A 19,211-nucleotide genomic window follows, 5' to 3' on the forward strand; every position below is an offset into this window, starting at 1 on the left:
ATGAGGCTGCTGATGATGAATGCAATGGGATGTCACCTAAGTAATTTGGACTTTACCTGAGGAAAAGGTGAAGTATGGGCTGAATTTGGATTTAGACAATTTGTTTCCTGGTCTGTTAACTGGGAAAAGGTGGTCAGTTTGGGGTCACTGAAACGTTCGAACGGATGGCAAGGAAAATCCAGTAGGGGGTAATTGTAGCCTGCCAAAAATTGTCCTAGCAGGCAGGTTGGTCCACTAAAAACGTCACTGTGACCCGATGCCTTATGGCCTCGTCAAGCTAACTGCCTTCACTCAGGCCTAGGTGCCACCCTCGGGCCTCGACGTCATAGAGCACAGGACCCCCGCGAGGCCACAGGGGCGGGCGCCTCCAGAGACCTCGCGAGACTTCTCTGTGAGCCGCCGACTGTCCAGGAGCGTTTGGTCGCCTGGCAACCACAGGTGGCTGTTGAGGAACTTGGCACTGGCGAAATTTACCAAACTCGAGTTACTAACCCGGCTCCTCCCGCGGCTGGTGAGGTGCATTCAGGGAAGAAGCGTGGGGACCAAGGAAACCCTACAGCCGGGATTCTCAAACTTGCCTCCTGCCAGTAAGACTTTCCTGGGGCACTTGTTGAAATGCAGATCCCTGAGCCTTATCTCTAGGCATCTAGAATTTCTCGAAAAGTACAGTCTAGAAGCCTGTATTTTAAACAAATGGCTATAATCATTCAAGATTGGGAAACAACTCTAGAAGAGGGAGACACGGGTGGAGAGGCTGGCCGCGGAGCTGAGGGAGCGGGATCTATGGCTGCAGATCTGAGCCATAGCTCAGTTGGTTAGAGCGCTGTCCCCAAACGCCAAGGTCGCGGCTGGACCTCTGGTCAGGGCACAGGCGACTAGCAACCAATGGATGCATAGATAAGCAGAATAACAATTCTCCCTCCCCCCTCCCCCAACCCTTCCTCCTCTCTCTCTCTAAAATCAATAAATTAAAAGACCGGAAGGGAGGGAGGGAGGGAGGGAGGGAGGGAAAGAAGGAACGGAGGGAAGGAACGGAGGGAGGGAGGGAGGGAGGAAGGGAGGGAGGAAGGAAGAAGAAAGAAAAGGGCAAAGTCTGAGAGCATCAGCCATTCACAGCATCTGGAGCCGCTGAGCATGAGCTCAGCTAAAAGAAGTACACAAACCGAATATGAAACGTCCACTGCATCTAGCTAGTCAGAGCCCCAGGATGAGGAAAGCCAAGAGGTGCCCCAACATGGATTCCTGAGCGCCTGTAAAGCAGCTCCAAGCTCTTCCCACTGGCGATCTGGAGAGTGAGCCTAGCAATTGGAGCCCCGAGATAACAGATGTCTAGTAGGAGAAAATATGAAAAAGCAGTTTCTCACACTTTAGAAAATAAGAGAAAACTAGGCACACCCCACAAGTGTTGACATAATTATTTTCGTTATAATGTTCTGAAATGTATCCAACTCCAAACTAGGTTTAAATTCCTGAAGCTTATAATTTCTGTAAAACAAACTACAATATCAGTGAAGTTTAAAGTATTATATTCACAAAATAAATGATGGTGTTTTGGTGAAACTAAATTCTCTTTTGTGGATCTGACTGCTAACAAGGCGAGTTTTTTTTATTTAAAAGTCTCTATTATTGTATATTATGGTTGATTCAATTCTCTCCCTTTCCACATTCAAGCCTCCAGAAAGTTCTCTTACAGTTTGCTGAGGAGGTCTATTTCCTTCCCCTGGTTTAATAAATAAATAATTTGCTTTTTTCCTTTTCTAATAAGCTGAGAGAATTAAATTTATTTCTATACAAACACTAATTAGTGCGTTGGAACCTAGAGACAAAAGCCATTTATAGCACGGTCATTCTTGGAGATTCAGATGATCCAAATGCCTGTTTTAGCCTAGGTTAGGGAGCGGAGCCTGAAGCACAGACTCTGTGATAACACCTTTTGGGGGTTGTTGTCTTAGGGAAGCAGGAGAGAGGAGGAAAAAAGAATGAGGAAGATGGAGAGAGGACAAATATGAGAGTATGTAACCCAGAAGACCACAACATGTCTTCAGAGGGACCTTGTGAAATCACTGTGTCTCCTAAAAGTCCCTGGGGGAAAGAAGGGAGAATAAACCATTCATGGCTCTGGTCTCATATTGGTCAAAGTTATGCCCATGGGGCATCACATATTTCATAGTACGGGGTAGCTCCTGCATAGCCACTTGTACAGCAGTCTTTTGCCTCAGCTGTAAGGGAGAAACTGGGGTGTATATCCTCTTGAAGATGTGAATTTCACCACAGTTACCAGTGTAGAAAAGATATTTGAAATTTCCAGAAAAAGTTCTAAAATTTTTAAATAGTGGTCAAAGAAACCATATTTTTAATATGCGCAACCCTGAAGGGGCCATCACTAGTTTAAAACCCTACAAAAGCTCTTCCCAATGTGCTAAGATAACATATACATATACAAGAACCATAAGAGCAACATCGTAAAAGCAAAAAAATCAAAATGCCCAAAGACCTATCATCAGAATACATTTCTTACAGTGGAGTATTACACAGCAGTGCAATTAATCTAGAGCCACACATCACCTCTGGTGAGTGTGACAAAAAACAATTAAGCAAAGAAGAAAACTGGAATCAGAATAATGCCATTTATGACATGTGGAAAACGATACTATATGTTGCTTAGGCATTCACATATATGTAGTAAAAGTATAAAGACGTGAAGAGGGATGTCTAAATTTATGATAAACTCTAAATTTAAAAGCATGGAGAGGGAGAAAGGTATAGATGGGTTCCAAATGTATTTGTAGTGTTTTATATTTTAATGATTTTATTTATTTACTTTTTAGAGACAGGGGAAGGGAGAAAGAAAGAGAGGGAGAGAAACATCTATGTGCGAGAGATACACTGATTGGTTGCTTCCTGCACGTCCTACCCCCTCCAGAAATTGAACCAGTGACCTTTTGGTTTGCAGGCCAGCACTCACTCCACTGAGCCACACCTACCAGTGCCTAATGTTTTGTATTTTAAACTCACCTGTGGGTCCATGGGTGTAGTGTTATTCTTTATACTTTTATGATGATATATTTTTTAAGCAGGATTAAAAATAGTTATCTTTACTTAATTAGAAACGTTGTTCAGAATATTATTGTCATGCTTAAAATTTGATCTGTAAACAATAATCTTTCATGCCCAGAATACCACACAAATTGAGGTGTTTGGTTGGCAAAATCCCAGACACATTGGAATAATAATGTTCAATTTTAAAGTGTATTTTTGCTTACATTTTTGACAACAGAATATAAAGCACTTAGGGAAACTGGGATATGCATCGCTTAAATAGCTATACTTCCTAGATGATTGCAAAAAATGGGTTATCTCAAACTATAGACCACATATGCATGTCTTATATACAGCAGTATTTGATTAATAGCACATTCCCCTTATTTAACAGCCCTAATATATCCCAGACAAAATGGTGAACAGTGTTCGCCTCATCTGTGAACAAAACAGTAGAATAATAATGAAAATAGCACACACTTAATTGATCTATGTACCAGGCACTGGGTAGAACAGGCTATTCATGATTATCTCATGTAATCTTCATACTATCCCTCGGATATCGTCCTAATTGTATAAGAAACTGAGGTAACATGCCCAAGATTGCCAAACTAGTGAGGAGTGAAGCAAAAATTTGAAACTAGACAGTCTGGGTTGAGAAATACTGCATTATGTTCCCTTCTTATGGATTATGGTTGTAGTAATATAATAAAACTTGAAGGCCAGCCCAATTTTCAAGTACTTTGCACCATTGGCCTATGTATATGTTCAAGGGTTTCACACCATTTTTCTGATGTCAGGGTTTAGTGAATATGATCACCACAGATACTATGGAAAGAGGGGCCAGGAGACCTGATCTCATTCTTAAATGCCACCAGATTGGGCCTTAGTTTCTTCACTCGAGAATACTAGATAATATTCCTTTGTAATTTTTTTTTTATTTTAGAGAGACAGAAACATGGATTTGTTATCCCACGTACTCATGTCTTCATTGGTTGATTCTTGCATGTGCCTTGACCAGGGATCAAACTCACAACCTTGGCATATGATAATGACGCTCGAACCAACTGAGCTTCCCAGCCAGGGCTAGATGATATTCCTTAAGATCTTTTTCTACTCCAAGAGATACCTACAATAAAAATTCAATAGAATGAGGAAAAGATTTAAAAGTAAATGAGCCTTGTGTTTTAATTAATTTTTGGTATTTTTAATTTTTTAATAAAAAGAATTAGGCCTATAAACTTAGAAAAATACCCAAGTGCCCCTAAAAAACCCACGAACTGGTTAATCAAGTAGTTTTATATGAGAAATTTAAAAAGTCAAAATGATTTATCCTAAATTGCTATGTACATACTATTCTTTTTTTTCTTTACTTTTTAGAAAGTTGGGCATAAAACAGTACCTAAACCTGCTTCTTGACATGGCATCAGAACAGAGCTATTGCTGAGAGTTTGATTTATAGCAAAATCATGGTTCGACTGACCTTGGACCTAGTTGCCAAAAACAGCAACCTTAAACCCAGAAAAGAAGAAACCACTTTACAATACCTGAAGAAAATAACACACATAAATTTTTCAGACAGAAATATAGATGCAATTGTAAGAACGCTGAAATTATTTTCTGTTTTTATATCATTTGCAATGTAAAGTTTAGAAACTGGTGTCAGGACATACCTTCTTAACTATATTTTGATTATATTTATTAACTATATTTTCATTAGTCAGCTTTATATTGTTATTTTTTAATTTCCTACTTGTGATGTTAAACTTATCACAATTGTTTCTATAAAATATACCATTGTGATTGTTAAATATATGTTATCTTTCATGCTACTCTACAGTGTAGCAAACTATTGGGTTGACCAAAAAGTCTGTTTAGTTTTTCCATAATATAAAAGATACATTTTTCATTTTCACCAATAACTACTGATTTAGATATTTTGAGTACGTCACCTATCTCCTGCGTGGTAGAATGTTTTGATTGTTCTCAGGTAATGTCTCAATTTGATCACTGTCAACTTCAACTAGTCTACTTGACCATGGAGCGCCGTAAACAAAAATTTAATGTTTGTATAAGTGTCGGTTATACTCTCTCAGTTATCAGATAAGATTCTTTACTTGGATACACTCTGAAACTACATTTCCTCTATGTTAAGCCAGTTCTTGGCTTTGATTTGGGAAACTTTAATGGCAGCAGTAGCCATTTTAGGCCACTTGTATTGGTATCCATTGTCTATAATAAAATGCTGAAGACTATAGATGAGAGGAAATTTCTTGGAAATATATAAGCTACGTGAGGAAAGGGGTCATGTCTATTTTTTTCACATCTCTCTAAATTCTCCATTCAATACTGTGCCTGACTCTTATTAAGTACTTAATAAATATTTATGGAATGAATGAATGAATAAAAAACACCAAAGCCCCAGGCAAAACTGTAGATTAAGACAATTGAAGTATTTTTTTCAGAAACCCTACCCAGCTCCCAGTCTATATCCTTTTCCAGTTTCCTGGTGATCCTTCTCCCATGAATCCACTTTCTCAAACCTCATGTTTCTCTTTTGTTGCCTGAAGCTCTCTGCCTCATCATACAGGCTGCTTTCTCCAGAGCTTCCCTCCCTTTAAATTTCTTTGGCCCCTCCCAATCAATACTCCTTCAGTGTGGATGACCTTTGTTAGGAGGAAAGCAAACTAGTATAAAGTCATTTACACTAAGATACGAATAACTTGTAAACTTAAGTTCCCAAGATGTGGTTGTATTTTAAAAGATCTTACTTAGTGAAAGCTGAGATTTTTTTTAGTAAAACTTCACTCTTACATCTTGTTTTCTTTGTTTAGGTTAACTCTACTAACATACAAGAAATGACAGCCTTTTAAAATACCTTCAATTATTTTTCTTATCTCAAAAGTAATTGGTGTTCATTTGTATAAAATGCATATAAAAGAAAGAAACTGACTTGTAATTCTACCATACAGAGAAAAACACTATTAACATTTAGATAATGTCCTTCCAGTCTTTTTTCTAGGCATATATTCACATAATTTTACAATAGTGGGTCACTGTACTGTTCTCATTTTATTATGAAATCTATAAGATATTACTAAAGAAACTAAAGGATATTTAATGGTTATATAGTATTCTCTTTAATACCATTATCATAGTTTCTTTATTAATCCATTGTCCTTGAATATCTAGATGACTTACAATTTTCAGTATTACAAATCACAACAGTTTACTTCCAATCCTACAGAAAGACTAAGAAGAGCTGATTTGTAATGTTGGAGCAATAATTTGTTAAATGCTTCATCTTCCAAAGAAGCCTAATTGCTTTCAAGAAAAATTGCTTGCACAGGGGAAATCTTTCTTAATGAATACAATTTTATTGATATAGTTACAGAATGCTAAAACCTAGAACTAATTTTCTAATTTTTCTAGTCTTATTTTGACTGTGCTAAAAATAAAGCAATACTGTTCTTTTATATTAATTTTAATTGAAATTACAGATTAAGTGATAAACTTTCTTAAAAGCAAAAGTTTTCAGAAGAAATTAAGTATGACCTGTTTTTGTTTTCCTTTTAGGAAGACCTCTCTCTTTGCAAAAATCTTAGTGTCTTATATTTGTATGATAATAGAATTAGTCAAATGACTAACTTGAATTTTGCCACAAATTTGACTCACCTGTACCTACAAAACAATTGTATTTCATGTATAGAGAACCTCGGGTCATTAAAGAAACTAGAAAAACTGTAAGTGCTTTTTTTAAGTAATGTAACTTTTTGTCATCATTACAGTAATATTTTTGCATGCAGGTATTTCCATTATTTGTAGTTTTGTGGAACAGGCCACAATTTTTATTCTCTCAGTATTATTAGTACAAGATAAATTGTTTCCTATGTAATACCAGATAATTTGTGTCTTATTAAGCCTGGTATACTTTTCTTTTGCTGGAGGTTGAGTTGTCTTAAGGGCTTATAGGAATACCCCAAAACATCCATATGGAGGCTCAAATGGTGAAAAAAGTTTCCATGGAACTCAAATGAGTTCTGTGCCTTTCAGAATCACATATCTCAAAAGAGCAGGGTCATAGAATTGGTAATATTGATGTAGATGTTATTGTAAAAAGGTATTTACTGTGCCTTTAATGATTTTAATTAAATAATGAAGGCTGGTGGATCCAGTTTCCCCAGATTGAAGAAACTGTCAGTGCTTCTCAAAATGTGGGCCAGGGGCCTTAAAATGGGGAGATAGGAGTAGAATGGGAAATTCTGGGTTGCTTAGATAGCCAAATCCGAATTTCTGGGGAATAGGCCCAGAAATCTTCATTTCTGAACCTACAACCTAGGTGATTCTTCTGCACCCTACCTATGAGAAGCATTGGCAGATAATTTAATAAGGACTATTCCAATTCTCTCACTTAAAAAAAAATAAAGTTACTTCCTAGACTAAATCATAAGAATCATATAGATAAATCTTTCATTGATTCAATATACGGAGAACATCCTGTATGTATAATTTTCACATGGCTCAATGATTTTGTTATTATGTTTTTATCAGGTTTACAGACCATGATGTTTACAGAATGTCTATTTAAAATTATGTCTAATATTTTGCAGGTATCTGGGAGGCAATTCCATCACTGTCATAGAAGGTTTAGAAGGATTAGAAGGACTCAGAGAGCTTCATGTTGAGAGTCAGAGGCTTCCCCTTGGAGAAAAGCTTCTGTTTGATCCAAGAACTCTTCATTCCCTGGCAGTAAGACCATATTTGAGTATTCTAGTAAAGCATGTAGAGATTAATATTTATCATGGAACAGGAAGGTGGTGAAGGGTTATTTGGACATTGTACATACTCTGAATAATTATAGGCCAACTGAGAGTTTATTTGAGGGCTAAAACTAATTTTTCCCACTTAATTCCTCAGACTCAACAGCTATAAAAAGGAGATAACACCTGCTTCTTGGGCTATTGGAAGGATCAAAAGAAGGATGTTAAAAGGGTTATTTAAAGTATGAAACTCTAACAGACGTTAGTTCACTCCTAATTTGGACCTTGGTGATCATCGTGACACAAAAAGCCCATGGAAACAGGAGGGCACTTCAGGCAAATTCTAAACAACCTAGGGAATCATTACAATAAGTCATTTTTACGCTGAATTCTGATTGGATTGTAGGTTGCGCCATATATGGCTCTGACTCACCAGAAGCAGATAGGTATGGCAGCCCAGGGTTTGACGCTCCAGCTGTCTGTCACCTGCCATCACAGGGAGGTGTCACAGCGAGTTGAGAAGCCAGAGGGTGCCAGGAGGCTTTTGCTAACCGTCAAAGCAGAATTTGTTACAGATAAGCTACCTTCATTCTGGGCAAGGGCCACAAATAGAGCATGCTTATTGTATTTACAGATTTCGTTGGTTTTATTTTAGAGGGCCCAGAAATGAAGGGCAGAATAAGGTTTCTGAACCAAACATGTAACAACTAAGAGACAGTGCTTTAAATTGTAAAAGAAAGTAGTGACTTACCATATTTTGCACACTACACACCCACGTTTTTGTCCCAGACTTTCAGGAAAAATATCTTTTGTCTTAATTTTTTAATTTAATTCTTTATTTATTTATATTAGATACTTGATTTCTGTATTATAAAGGAATTTTTAGCATTTATTTTTGAACATATTATGGTACAAGAAATTTTATGTAACAAATAATTACAAAACACAAGAACAGCTACAAGGTGTTTCAGGTACTACCCATGTATAATGCACATCCTTATTTTTCCCTTAAAAATGTGGGCAAAAAAGTATGCATTCTGCATGGCAAAACATGGAAGCTTCTTTTGTTTCATTTTTTGTTTTTGTTGTTTCATTACAGTTGTCCCACCTTTTGCCCCATTGCTCTCCCCTGCCCCCTCTGCCCCACAGTCAATCCCCACCCCATTGTCCATGCTCCCGAGTCCTGTACTCATGTTCCTTAACTTGCTCCCTCTCCTTCTTTCCCCCATTATCCCTCTCTCCCCTCCCTTCTGGTCACTGTCAGTTTGTTTTTTATTTCCATGTCTCTGGTTCTTTTTTGCTCCTTTGTTTGTTTTATTGATTAGGTTCCACTTATAGGTGAGATCATATGGCATTTGTCTTTTACCACCTGGCTTATTTCACTTAGCATAATGTTCTCCAGTTCCATCCATGCTGTTGCGAAAAATAGGGTAGTTTCTATCCTACCCTTTCTATCCTCCCTGTAGAATCAACAGCTGAACCTCAACTGATCCAAATAGATTGATCCCACTGTAGGGATGGCTAGTTTTACCTCCATAAAACACCACTGAAAGTATTTTTGCTTACTCAAGTTTTGCACAGTTTCAAGCAGATTCTGAAATTCTAAATATAAGGCATAATTTTTAAAGCTGTTTTCAAGTCTTAAAAAGTGTCAGGAAGTATCATCTCTATGTTAGCTATGTGTGGATGCCTGATGGATAGACTCCCTCTTGGTAAGGATTTCTGGGCCTTTGATTTTAAGATGGCTTTGACTCAGTGTGCTCTATTGTATATTTACGTCCTCGTTAACAGTTGAAATTCTTATTAGCTAATTATTATTCCAAGTTCTTCTGAACATATGGAATGTCAAGAGAAAACTATACAGAGAGATAAAGATAAAAATAAAAACCAGATATTCTTTAATTCTTGGTCAATGTTTGCTATTTAGAAAAACAAAGACAAAATGATTTCTTCCTATGTAAGTACAAATTTTAGTGACCTTTAACACAAAATGATAATGTGCTTAAACTGAAGTATATTTTCTGCATTGTTATCATTTGCTAATTGGGTCATCTTTTTTCTTTCTTTGCTTCTTGATTCTTAGCTTCTTTTTCCTATAAATTTTTCTGATATCTTGATCAAACTTATGAAAAATACTAAGTTATACCACAATTACTATAGTTCTAAACATTCCATCTGAAAAAAAAATGACATAGAAACAAAATGTCCATGGTTTTTATTTGAACAGCTTGAACTGATAAATCTTAAAATTTTCACGGATTAGGATTTCTAGTTCCTATATATCGTACTTAAATAGGCTATTTACTAATGCTAATTTAATTATTTTCTTACAGAAATCCCTCTCTATATTGAATATCAGCAATAATAATATTGATGACATAAGAGACTTAGAATTACTGGAGAATCTTAATCAGCTCATCGCAGTTGACAACCAGCTTCTGCATGTGAAGGTAGTATAAAGAAAAATGAATTAAAAAATATTTACATGAAATTGTGATTGAAATACCTATAAAACATATTATTTTAAAAACTTCTGGATTTGTTCTAAAACTAGCTTAAGGATTTCTACTTCTTAATGCATTTATTTGCATAATTCTGCCCCCTTACCTAGTTTTACTTCTATACCCAATGCCTCCATCCTTCACCAATAGAAAAAAAAAATGTTTCTCAGAGAAGGAAGTCATGATTTTTATTTTCTGTCAAATGTTTTCCTCTCAAGACTAGATTTCTTGCCCCTTACCTCTGATCTCCCAATAAATGAGTTTCTAGTAACTGAGACTAGAACTGAACTCTCTCCTGGCTATTCCTTCTTGGGGAAGCACCTGGATATTGAACTTACTTTAATTTACACTAGCTACATTCATGTCATGTTATGTCATGCCATATTCATTCAATTACTCAGTCATTCAAATACATACTGGTCACCTACAGATTTGTCAGGCACTGTACTACTCTGAGTGGAACAGAGGAAGGAAGGATACGATCCCAGGGCTCAAAAAACCCATTGGCAACAAGTAACGAGACTATAATGTAATTCTACTTTCCTAAGTACTGTGGTAGCACTAACTCAGCCTGCAGCTAAGGAAGGCTGCCTGGAAACAGTCGGCTGTGAACTGAGCCATTGCCTTGACTTCACAGCTTCTGGCTTGGCAATGAGGTAGGCTGTGGTAAAATTCACATGGAACCACAGGAGAAAGAATGGGCTTATATTCCTTCCATACACAGCACTCTTGTTTTCCAAATTACTTCCGGGCAGTTTTCCGCTGACCCTAAAATTCAGACCTATTACCTGGTGCATCCTGTAACTACTTGTAAGGAGTAGATAACTACCAAAATAAGCATTAATGCCTTATTGTATAAAGGAATTCCTCAAACTATCCAAAATGCCATTGAACAATCACAGTAGATGTTTAAAATAAAAAGACCAATAAGAAAGTGTGACTCAATTGTTTCAACTTACATTGTGAAGGATTCCAAGAGTTTATGGAATAAATTCTGCAATGAAAAATATTTTAAATTTTAGAGAGCTCTTCTGAATTTTTTAAATTGGGCATTTTGTATTCACCAGAATTATTTCATTTTCCTATGATTTTACAGTATTTTCATCAGTAATGTGATTTTGTGATAGATATACTATACATGTCATCCTACTCAAGATGCCAGAGCCTGGAGTTTAGGTTGTTGATTAAGTAGAGAAGACCTAAGCTGTGCACAATGTTCTACATTCACCCCATTGGAAATGGGAACAGAATGGCCAAGCACAGAAGCTTCCCTTTCCTAGGGAGAGAATGGTGGAGAGTGCTAATATCCCAAATGGTCACCAGTTTTAAGTATAGGATGAGCATTTTCCCTAAGTGTTTTTGTAAGTCCAGGCTCTAAGCACAATGCTTGGCAAATAAATGTTGAGTAAAAAGTGGTAAATGAATACATCTTGAAAAATCTGGTTAGTTGTTAACTATCATAATTGCCAAGATTCATTTCAGTTATTGTCATTACTTTTAAAGTCTTATTCTATTATGCTTTTAACTCTGAACAGAAAAGGAGAGCCTGATAACAGGATAAAAATACTAGTCTCCAAATAATCCCAAAGGAAGATTTCCTGAGAGACATTAAAACCAAGCTATTTTGCCTACAATGATTATTCTTAGGCCATGTTAATAATGCATAACCAGGATTAATGTATAACCAAAATAAAATACCTTCATTATTGCTGATTATTCAGTCTAATGATCAATGTCTGAGTAACCAAATCTTTATTATTAAGACTTAACTCGACCTGAGCTCCCTTGTGTACCTTATCCTGAACCTCCCATCAACTTGATCTATTCAAAAATATTTCTTATATTTTTGTTATAATATATTATTGTATTATGTGTGCCAGGCACTGTTCTAGACCCTTGAAGAAACATGTCCTAGGCACTGGGGATACAATGACAAAAATGACAAATTCTCTATCCTCAAGGAGCTTACATTACAGTGAGACAGGGGAGGGAAACGGTCAGGAAAAAATAAGCTGGGAAGATTGTGGGAAGTGCTGTGAAGGAATTAAGTAGAATGACATAGTGGAACAATCAGGTTTTCAAGAAAGGCCTCTGAGCAAATGATATTTATGCTGAGATCTAAAGGATGAAAAAGAAGAAATCTGTGTAGAAAGCTAGGGAAAGAACACGCCAGGCATAGGGAACAAAAGATGAGTGCAGAGAAAGCTTAAAGTGTCCAAGGATCAAAAAAGAGGCCAGTTTACTAGGATAGCAACCCCAGTGCCTTGCTCAGTTTCTGAAATGTTGCAGGTGCTCAACAAGTAATTGTTGAATAAATAAAGTCAACAGTACAACATGAGATTAGAAAGGCAGGTATAGGAGCCAGATCATAAAGATCCTTTTAGGAGTAGTGTGAGGAGATGGCTGCTTGGGGATGAAAAGGAGTGAATGGATTGCAGGTAGACTTTTAGGTTAAACCCACAAAACTTGCTTATGAGTAGGATATGTTGGAATAATGAAAAGAGAAGAATCAAGGATGACTCCTAGCTTTTTATGTGAGGAACTGGGGATAGAGCAGTAGCCGTTACAAGTTGGGGGATATAGGGAAGGAGTAAAATAATTCGTTCTGTTGAGATATCTATAGGACATTGAAATGGATATGCCAAGTAGGCATATGGACTTCAAAGGAGAAGTAGATTGGAAATTTTGGGAGTCAACAGCATTTATATGATATTTAGAACCATGCACCTGGGTAAAAGAAAGTAGAGATAATAAATGAGGCCAAGATCAAGCACAGAAATACTCCAACATTTAGAGACCATTTAGATGAGGAAGAACCAGGAGTCAGTGATGTAAGAGAAGAGAAAAAGGAAATGCCACTTGCACTGACTGCTGTTGAGTGGTAGACATGAGGGCAAATAAGAAGTTACCAAATGCATTGGACTTAACACAAATCAGACTATGTCTGATCAAGTATCATGTATTATGCGTGTTTCAGAATACAGTGTGCCTTGGCAAGGATTTGCATTGTTTTTCTTCTACCTAAAGCCACATGAACATATGAGAAACTTCATGAAATATTTCCCCACACCTGAAATTTCAGTATATAAGCTAAAAACAAAGAGAAGGGAAAATTAAAAGACTATGTGGATATAATATCTTAAAACACAAAGTCACAGGGGACAAGTTTAATTTGCGAGGTTGAAGCAGTGGCTCAAAAATCACAGCAGAGGGCAATGCTGAAAATGGGCATTTAGTGAAAGACAATACTAAAATGTTAGAGGGCTTACGTTTTCCTGCTCTTATGCACACAAACCAGACTTTACTCCCAGAACTCTTCCTGTGTGGCTTAAAAACCTTGGGCAAGAGATTAAAGAAATCCTCTCTAGGTAAATTGACCAGCCCAAGAGAAAACATCTCCCAATTCAGACATTTTCACATTCCACAGGGAAAATACCAGCAGCATACCCCTTGCCCTACACTGAGAACAACCAGTTAGGAAGCCCACCCTTCACACAGAGGTCTCATTTACTTTCATGAAAGAACAGCTATCTCAGATCACCAGACATCTGAAAGCTTCTAAAGTCAAAGAAAGAAAGAAACAAAAACAAAGAACTCTGAAGAAACAGATAATATGGAAACAGAGAAAAACAAAAACTTCAACAAATTCCACCATAATTAATTAAGAGAAATAAAAAAGGATTCTATAACCTTTAAATAAAAACAGAATTCTCTCTTTTTAAAAAAACGAATATTAAGTGAATGCGAGGACTTAGAAATTTGAAATAGAATAAAGTTAAATATTCAATATAAAGCTTAAATGATAAAATTGGGTAAGTATCCCAGAAAGAACAAAGAGAGAAAGAATGTAAAATAAGCAAGTAAAAAAGAAACAGCATTAATTCAGGGTATCCAATATATGACTAATAAGAGTACAAGAATCAGGAACTAGGGGAGTAAAATTATGCTTAAAATAATATAATGGGCCATGATATATTAACCAAGACAAGAATCATCATGCCCCTGAAAAAATAGTAAATTACACAAAATATGTGAAACAACGTTTTCAGACTTCATACAGGGCTGTGATCCCTGGGAGAAAGAAAACAAACAAGGTGAGCTCTCTAATTATCCCAGCTTCCTGCCTGAAGGCACTTTCCAGACCACAGGCCAGGGAGGGAAATAGCAAACTAGAGCCATGAAAATGTAAATCATAACTGGAGAAAAGTCAGTCAAGAAAAAACATCCAGAAATAACATGACATAGAGGATGGAATTAGAAGACAGGACTTTAAAAAAAGACTATTATAAATATGCTCTAGAATTTAAAGAAAGCATGAACACAAACAGAAGAGAAATGGAAGATAGAGATAAGGGAATTTCTGGAGCTGAAAAGTATATCAAAAATTAAAATTAGTTGGATGGGATTAAAAAATTAGACATTGCAGAAGAAAAGATCAGAGAATTCAAAGACATAGCATTAAAATGATCAAAAAGGTGCAGAAAGAAAAATAACACTAAAAAATAAGCAGAGTCTCAATGCTTGTGGAATATTACAAGCATTAAAACATGTATGTAATGAAGCCCTAGGGGTAGTAGGGACAAAGCTAGGGACTGAATGTTTGTGTCCCTCCAAAATTCACAGCTTGAAGCCTAATCCTCAATGTGATAATATCTGGAGGTGGGACATTTGGGAGTTTATTAGGTCATGAGGATTCTTGTAAGAAGAGAAAGAAACTAGAGCTCTATCGCTCTGTTAGCCATGTGAGGATACAATGAGAAGACAGGTATCTGTAAAATGTAAATATAAAATGTAAATGTAAATGTAAAAGGTAAATGTAAAATGTTTAGTCATTAAACCAGGGAGACAGCTCCCACCAGACCACAATATCTACCAGCACTTTGATCTTGGACTTCCCAGCCTTCAGAACTGTAAGAAATAAACGTTTCTTTTTAAAGCCACACAGTCTATGGTATTCTAGTATGGCAGCCCAAACTGACTAAGACAGGGGCAGAAAATATCTTCAAAGGAATAGTGGCCTAGAGGTACCCCAGGTAGTCAAAACATTCTTGAAAAAGAACAAAGTTAGAGCAATCACTTTCCTATTTCAAAGGCTATTACAAATCTATAGTAACCAAGACACTGGCACTATCATAAGTGTAGACATATAGATCAATGGAATGAGACTGGCAATCCAGAAATAAACCCTCACTTTAATCAATTGATTTTTGACAAGGGTGCCAAAGACAAGCCAATGAGGAAAAATAATTTTTCCAATAAATGGTGCTGAGATATTTGGATAGCTACATGAAAAAGAATCAAGTTGGATACTTTTTTAGTAACATAAAAAAATCAATTCATAGTTGTTTTATGGGACATTTACACAATGGAATATTACTCTAACCAGCAAAATAGAGACAGACTCATAGAGAGCAGGACAACAGCTATGGTGGGGAGTTAGGGGGTGGTGGGATAGAGCAAAAAGGAAAAAGGACTCATGGACATGGATGACATGATTGCGGGGTGGGAGGGTATAAGGGAGATAAATGGTAATGAAAAGGTACAATAAAAAAGTCTAAAAAGGAAATAATAATTAAAAATATCTTTGACATAAAAAATCAATTCAAAATGGATCAGAGACTTAAATGTAAAATGTTGAAGCTATAAAACTCTTAGGGGAAAACAGGGATAAATCTTTATGACCTTGAATTACATAAAGCCTTCTAGATATAAGATCAAAAGCATAAGAGAAAAAAGATGAATTAAACTTAACAAAGTTAAAAACTTTTGTGCTTCAAATACCATTAAGAAAATGAAAAAGACAAGCCAGAGACTGGGAAAAACACAAGGTTAAATTACCATATGATTCAGCAATCACATATACTGTATGCAAATCTTCATAGTTAACTATTTGTAATTTTGGAAACAACCAAATTTCCCTCAGATCGAAATGGATAAACTGTATTTATACAATGGAGTATTGCTCAGCAATAAGAAGCAATGAACTACTGATGCACACAACAGCATGAACAAATTTAACAAAACATTACACTGAACAAAATAAGCCAGACAAAAAGGAGTATATGCTATATGATTCCATTTATATGAAGCTCTTGAAAAATAAAAAGAAATGTACATAGTAACAGCAGACCAATGATGGCTAGATGGGAGGTTGACTGGAAAGGGCCATGAATTAGTCTTTTGGGAGGATGAAAACCTTCTGTCTTGATTATGGTGGCTGTTCTATGGATGTGTATGGTTTAGTCATTTCATGGGTACATTTTGTTGTATATACATTATAACTCAATAAAGTTAACTTTAAAAATAATATTAGAAAAAATTTTCAAAGCCAAAGGAACTGAGTTTTCTGATTCAAACTGTCTCCCAAATGCCAGCACAATGGATAAAAACTGACCTCACCCAGGTCCATCCTTAAAAGTTTTAGGACACTAGGAATAAAGAGCTCCTAAAGGCTTCTACAGAGGAAAAGAGGGTACAAAGAGTCAGGAATCAAAACGCAATCAGAATTATCAGGCTTTTCAACCTGGAAGACAGTAGAATAATGTCTTCAAATTTTCAAGGTAAAAATATTCTTGATCTAGAATTATATACTTAGTCAATTTTTAAATTTTTAAACTTGCAAGCTCTCAAAAAATTTACACCCCACATGCATTTCCTCAGGCAGCTCTTAGAAAACGTGCTTCTCCTAAACAGGAGACAAAACTATGACAAGGGAAGGATGGCATCTAAGAAATAGGAAAAGACTAAGGAAATTCCCAGAATGAATTTGAAGGGAATTTGAAGTGAAGAATTGTCCTGGCACAGCATCTACCAGCCCAGGTTGCAGGAGGCTGAGTTGGTGTTAAATACATAGAAAACTAAGCAAATAAATAACCAATCAATTTTTAACTCCAGAGAAAATAAGAGACAATCACAGTGCATTATGTGGTTTAGTGATGAATAATATTTAAGTGAGCTTAATAATAGTGAATATTAATCATAATTGTTAATAATTATTATTAATTAATATTAACAATTTTAGTAAGACTATTGACAAAATGGGGGAAGAGAAGTATAGTATTTATGAGAATTAAGTCATCATCTACCTAGTAGGAATTCAGTAGATAAATATCTGAGATTTAAAAATCAATAGATAGCCATTGTTATTTAGCATTGTGGGGATAAGCATGTACAGAAATAGCTGAAAAGTTGAAAGTGGTTTGGTTATAAGCCTTATTTTTTAAGCTTTATTATAAACCACGTGGTCTTATTTGATTTTTTAAAACTGTGTTATTGCTTTGCTTTTTAAAAATCTAATTTAAAAAAGAGTAATTGGTTGGTAGGGAACAACTGGTTGATATAACTCTGTTATCGTATATCACTATATCCCCAATTAGTCTGAGAGCCTTTAAGAGCAAGGAATTTGTGTTGACTTCAGGATTCCCTAGCGCTCAGTCCTGTGCCTGGTACATAGTAGGCACCTACTGCATGTTTATAGAAAGAATGAATGCAGGAACAATGAAAATTATTCAACTATCTGGGGAAGGAATGCAAACCATTCAGCAAGTTCCAGAGGTCGGCATATGCCAAAAGTTGCTTTTCCCTCCCATTGGAGAAGATACCAGGGAACGAGGATGAAATCTCAAGTTCTTTTACTTCCGGCAAGACATAGCAATTAAATACGCCTAGGCACAGCTGCTTAGAAGTCTGAAGGCAGACCTTCCTGGGGCTCACTTGAAATATGGTTTTGTGGTCCATTTTACATTATCCTCTGAAGGCGTAATCAAAGGACATGTTGAAGTTTAGCATCGTAATATTAATTTGTTTCTCTGGGGTCAGATCTCCATTTTTTGGCTTTAATTTTTCCATTATTTATGCTCATTGATTGAAGTTGCCCAGAAGCTGCTGACATCAAACCCCGAGCCATGGAGAGAAAGCGCAGCATGCCATACATAATAAGGTCACTGACATCCATCCTAAGAGACTTCAGCAAGAGACAGCTTTGTGCCATAGGGAAAAAGAGGTGGACATCATTAGAGAATCCTCACAAAACCACTATAATTACCCAAGCTTTTTAGCATTGGAGCAGCTGCTTTGATATGAACAACCATAGGTTCCCCAAATGCACCTGCAGAAAATACATGAAATAAGATAATAATGAAAAAATAATGGTCCCTCAGATGGTTAAAAATCCTTGAATCTGCCAATCAAAATTCTGGTTTGAGCAGTGAGAAAGATATTTAAGAAAAATTAAAAGGAACACAAATAACAAGGAAAAGTACTGTCCTGGCAACTGAAATCCTGGAGCTCTGTGGAAGGAATAAGAAAAGGAAAAGAAAAAAGAGAAAAGGGTCGCTGGGAAATACTGACCTTCCCAAACGATACCCATACCCCAGCCTAGAGCTACAGCAGTGTGGCTACATTAGAGGCAGAGGCACAGGATAAGGACCTGCAAAAAGCTGGGTGGCCAAGTGGCTTCTGTCTTTCCTGCTGTTTTGGATTACATTCCCTTTCCTCTCACTTCCACAGAGCCACATCTGCCAAGAACAACTGTCCCCAAGATCCTCTAACCCTACCCTTATCTCTCCTACTCCCTAGTCCAAAACTGGTCCCAGGCAGAGACTTGGGGCAGTGGAGTGAAAAGTGAGTACAGAAGGAAATGAAAGAAAAGAAGATAAATCCTGTCTTTTTCTTTCTATGTATGCAGTCCCTCTAAGCAAATTTTTCAAAAACAGTTCCATATAATTTTTCTTTTACAATTCCTGTCCTGCTTCTAACCTCAGATCCATTCATTTCTTCTTATCTCTCCAATCATAGATAAGGAGAGTCTATTTCTAACCTACCACGTGGCAACACTTGCTAGAAAAGTTGGGAGACAGTAAGCAAAAATAGATACAGTCTCTGGCCTTAAAGAGCTCTCAGCATTGTGGGG

General features: G+C 36.5%; 1 protein-coding gene across 3 annotated transcripts in view; it reads left to right on the top strand.

The window, feature by feature from the left end:
• Positions 1 to 435: 435 nt before the first annotated feature.
• PPP1R42 (protein phosphatase 1 regulatory subunit 42) overlaps positions 436 to 19,211 on the top strand; it is a 39,889-nt gene continuing 21,113 nt past the window's right edge. For 2 of the 3 annotated variants that reach the window (XM_024572504.3, XM_045181599.2), the window contains exons 1-5: positions 436 to 587; positions 4,420 to 4,637; positions 6,616 to 6,782; positions 7,650 to 7,788; positions 10,133 to 10,249. In XM_024572504.3, the coding sequence (XP_024428272.2) occupies positions 4,509 to 4,637; positions 6,616 to 6,782; positions 7,650 to 7,788; positions 10,133 to 10,249 (552 nt within the window). In that variant the 5' untranslated portion in view covers positions 436 to 587; positions 4,420 to 4,508. The remainder of the gene's footprint in view (positions 588 to 4,419; positions 4,638 to 6,615; positions 6,783 to 7,649; positions 7,789 to 10,132; positions 10,250 to 19,211) is intronic. The other variant, XM_045181600.2, reaches the window with a different exon arrangement.

Source organism: Desmodus rotundus, chromosome 8 (genome assembly GCF_022682495.2).
Source record: "Desmodus rotundus isolate HL8 chromosome 8, HLdesRot8A.1, whole genome shotgun sequence".
Classification (NCBI taxonomy): domain Eukaryota; kingdom Metazoa; phylum Chordata; class Mammalia; order Chiroptera; family Phyllostomidae; genus Desmodus; species Desmodus rotundus.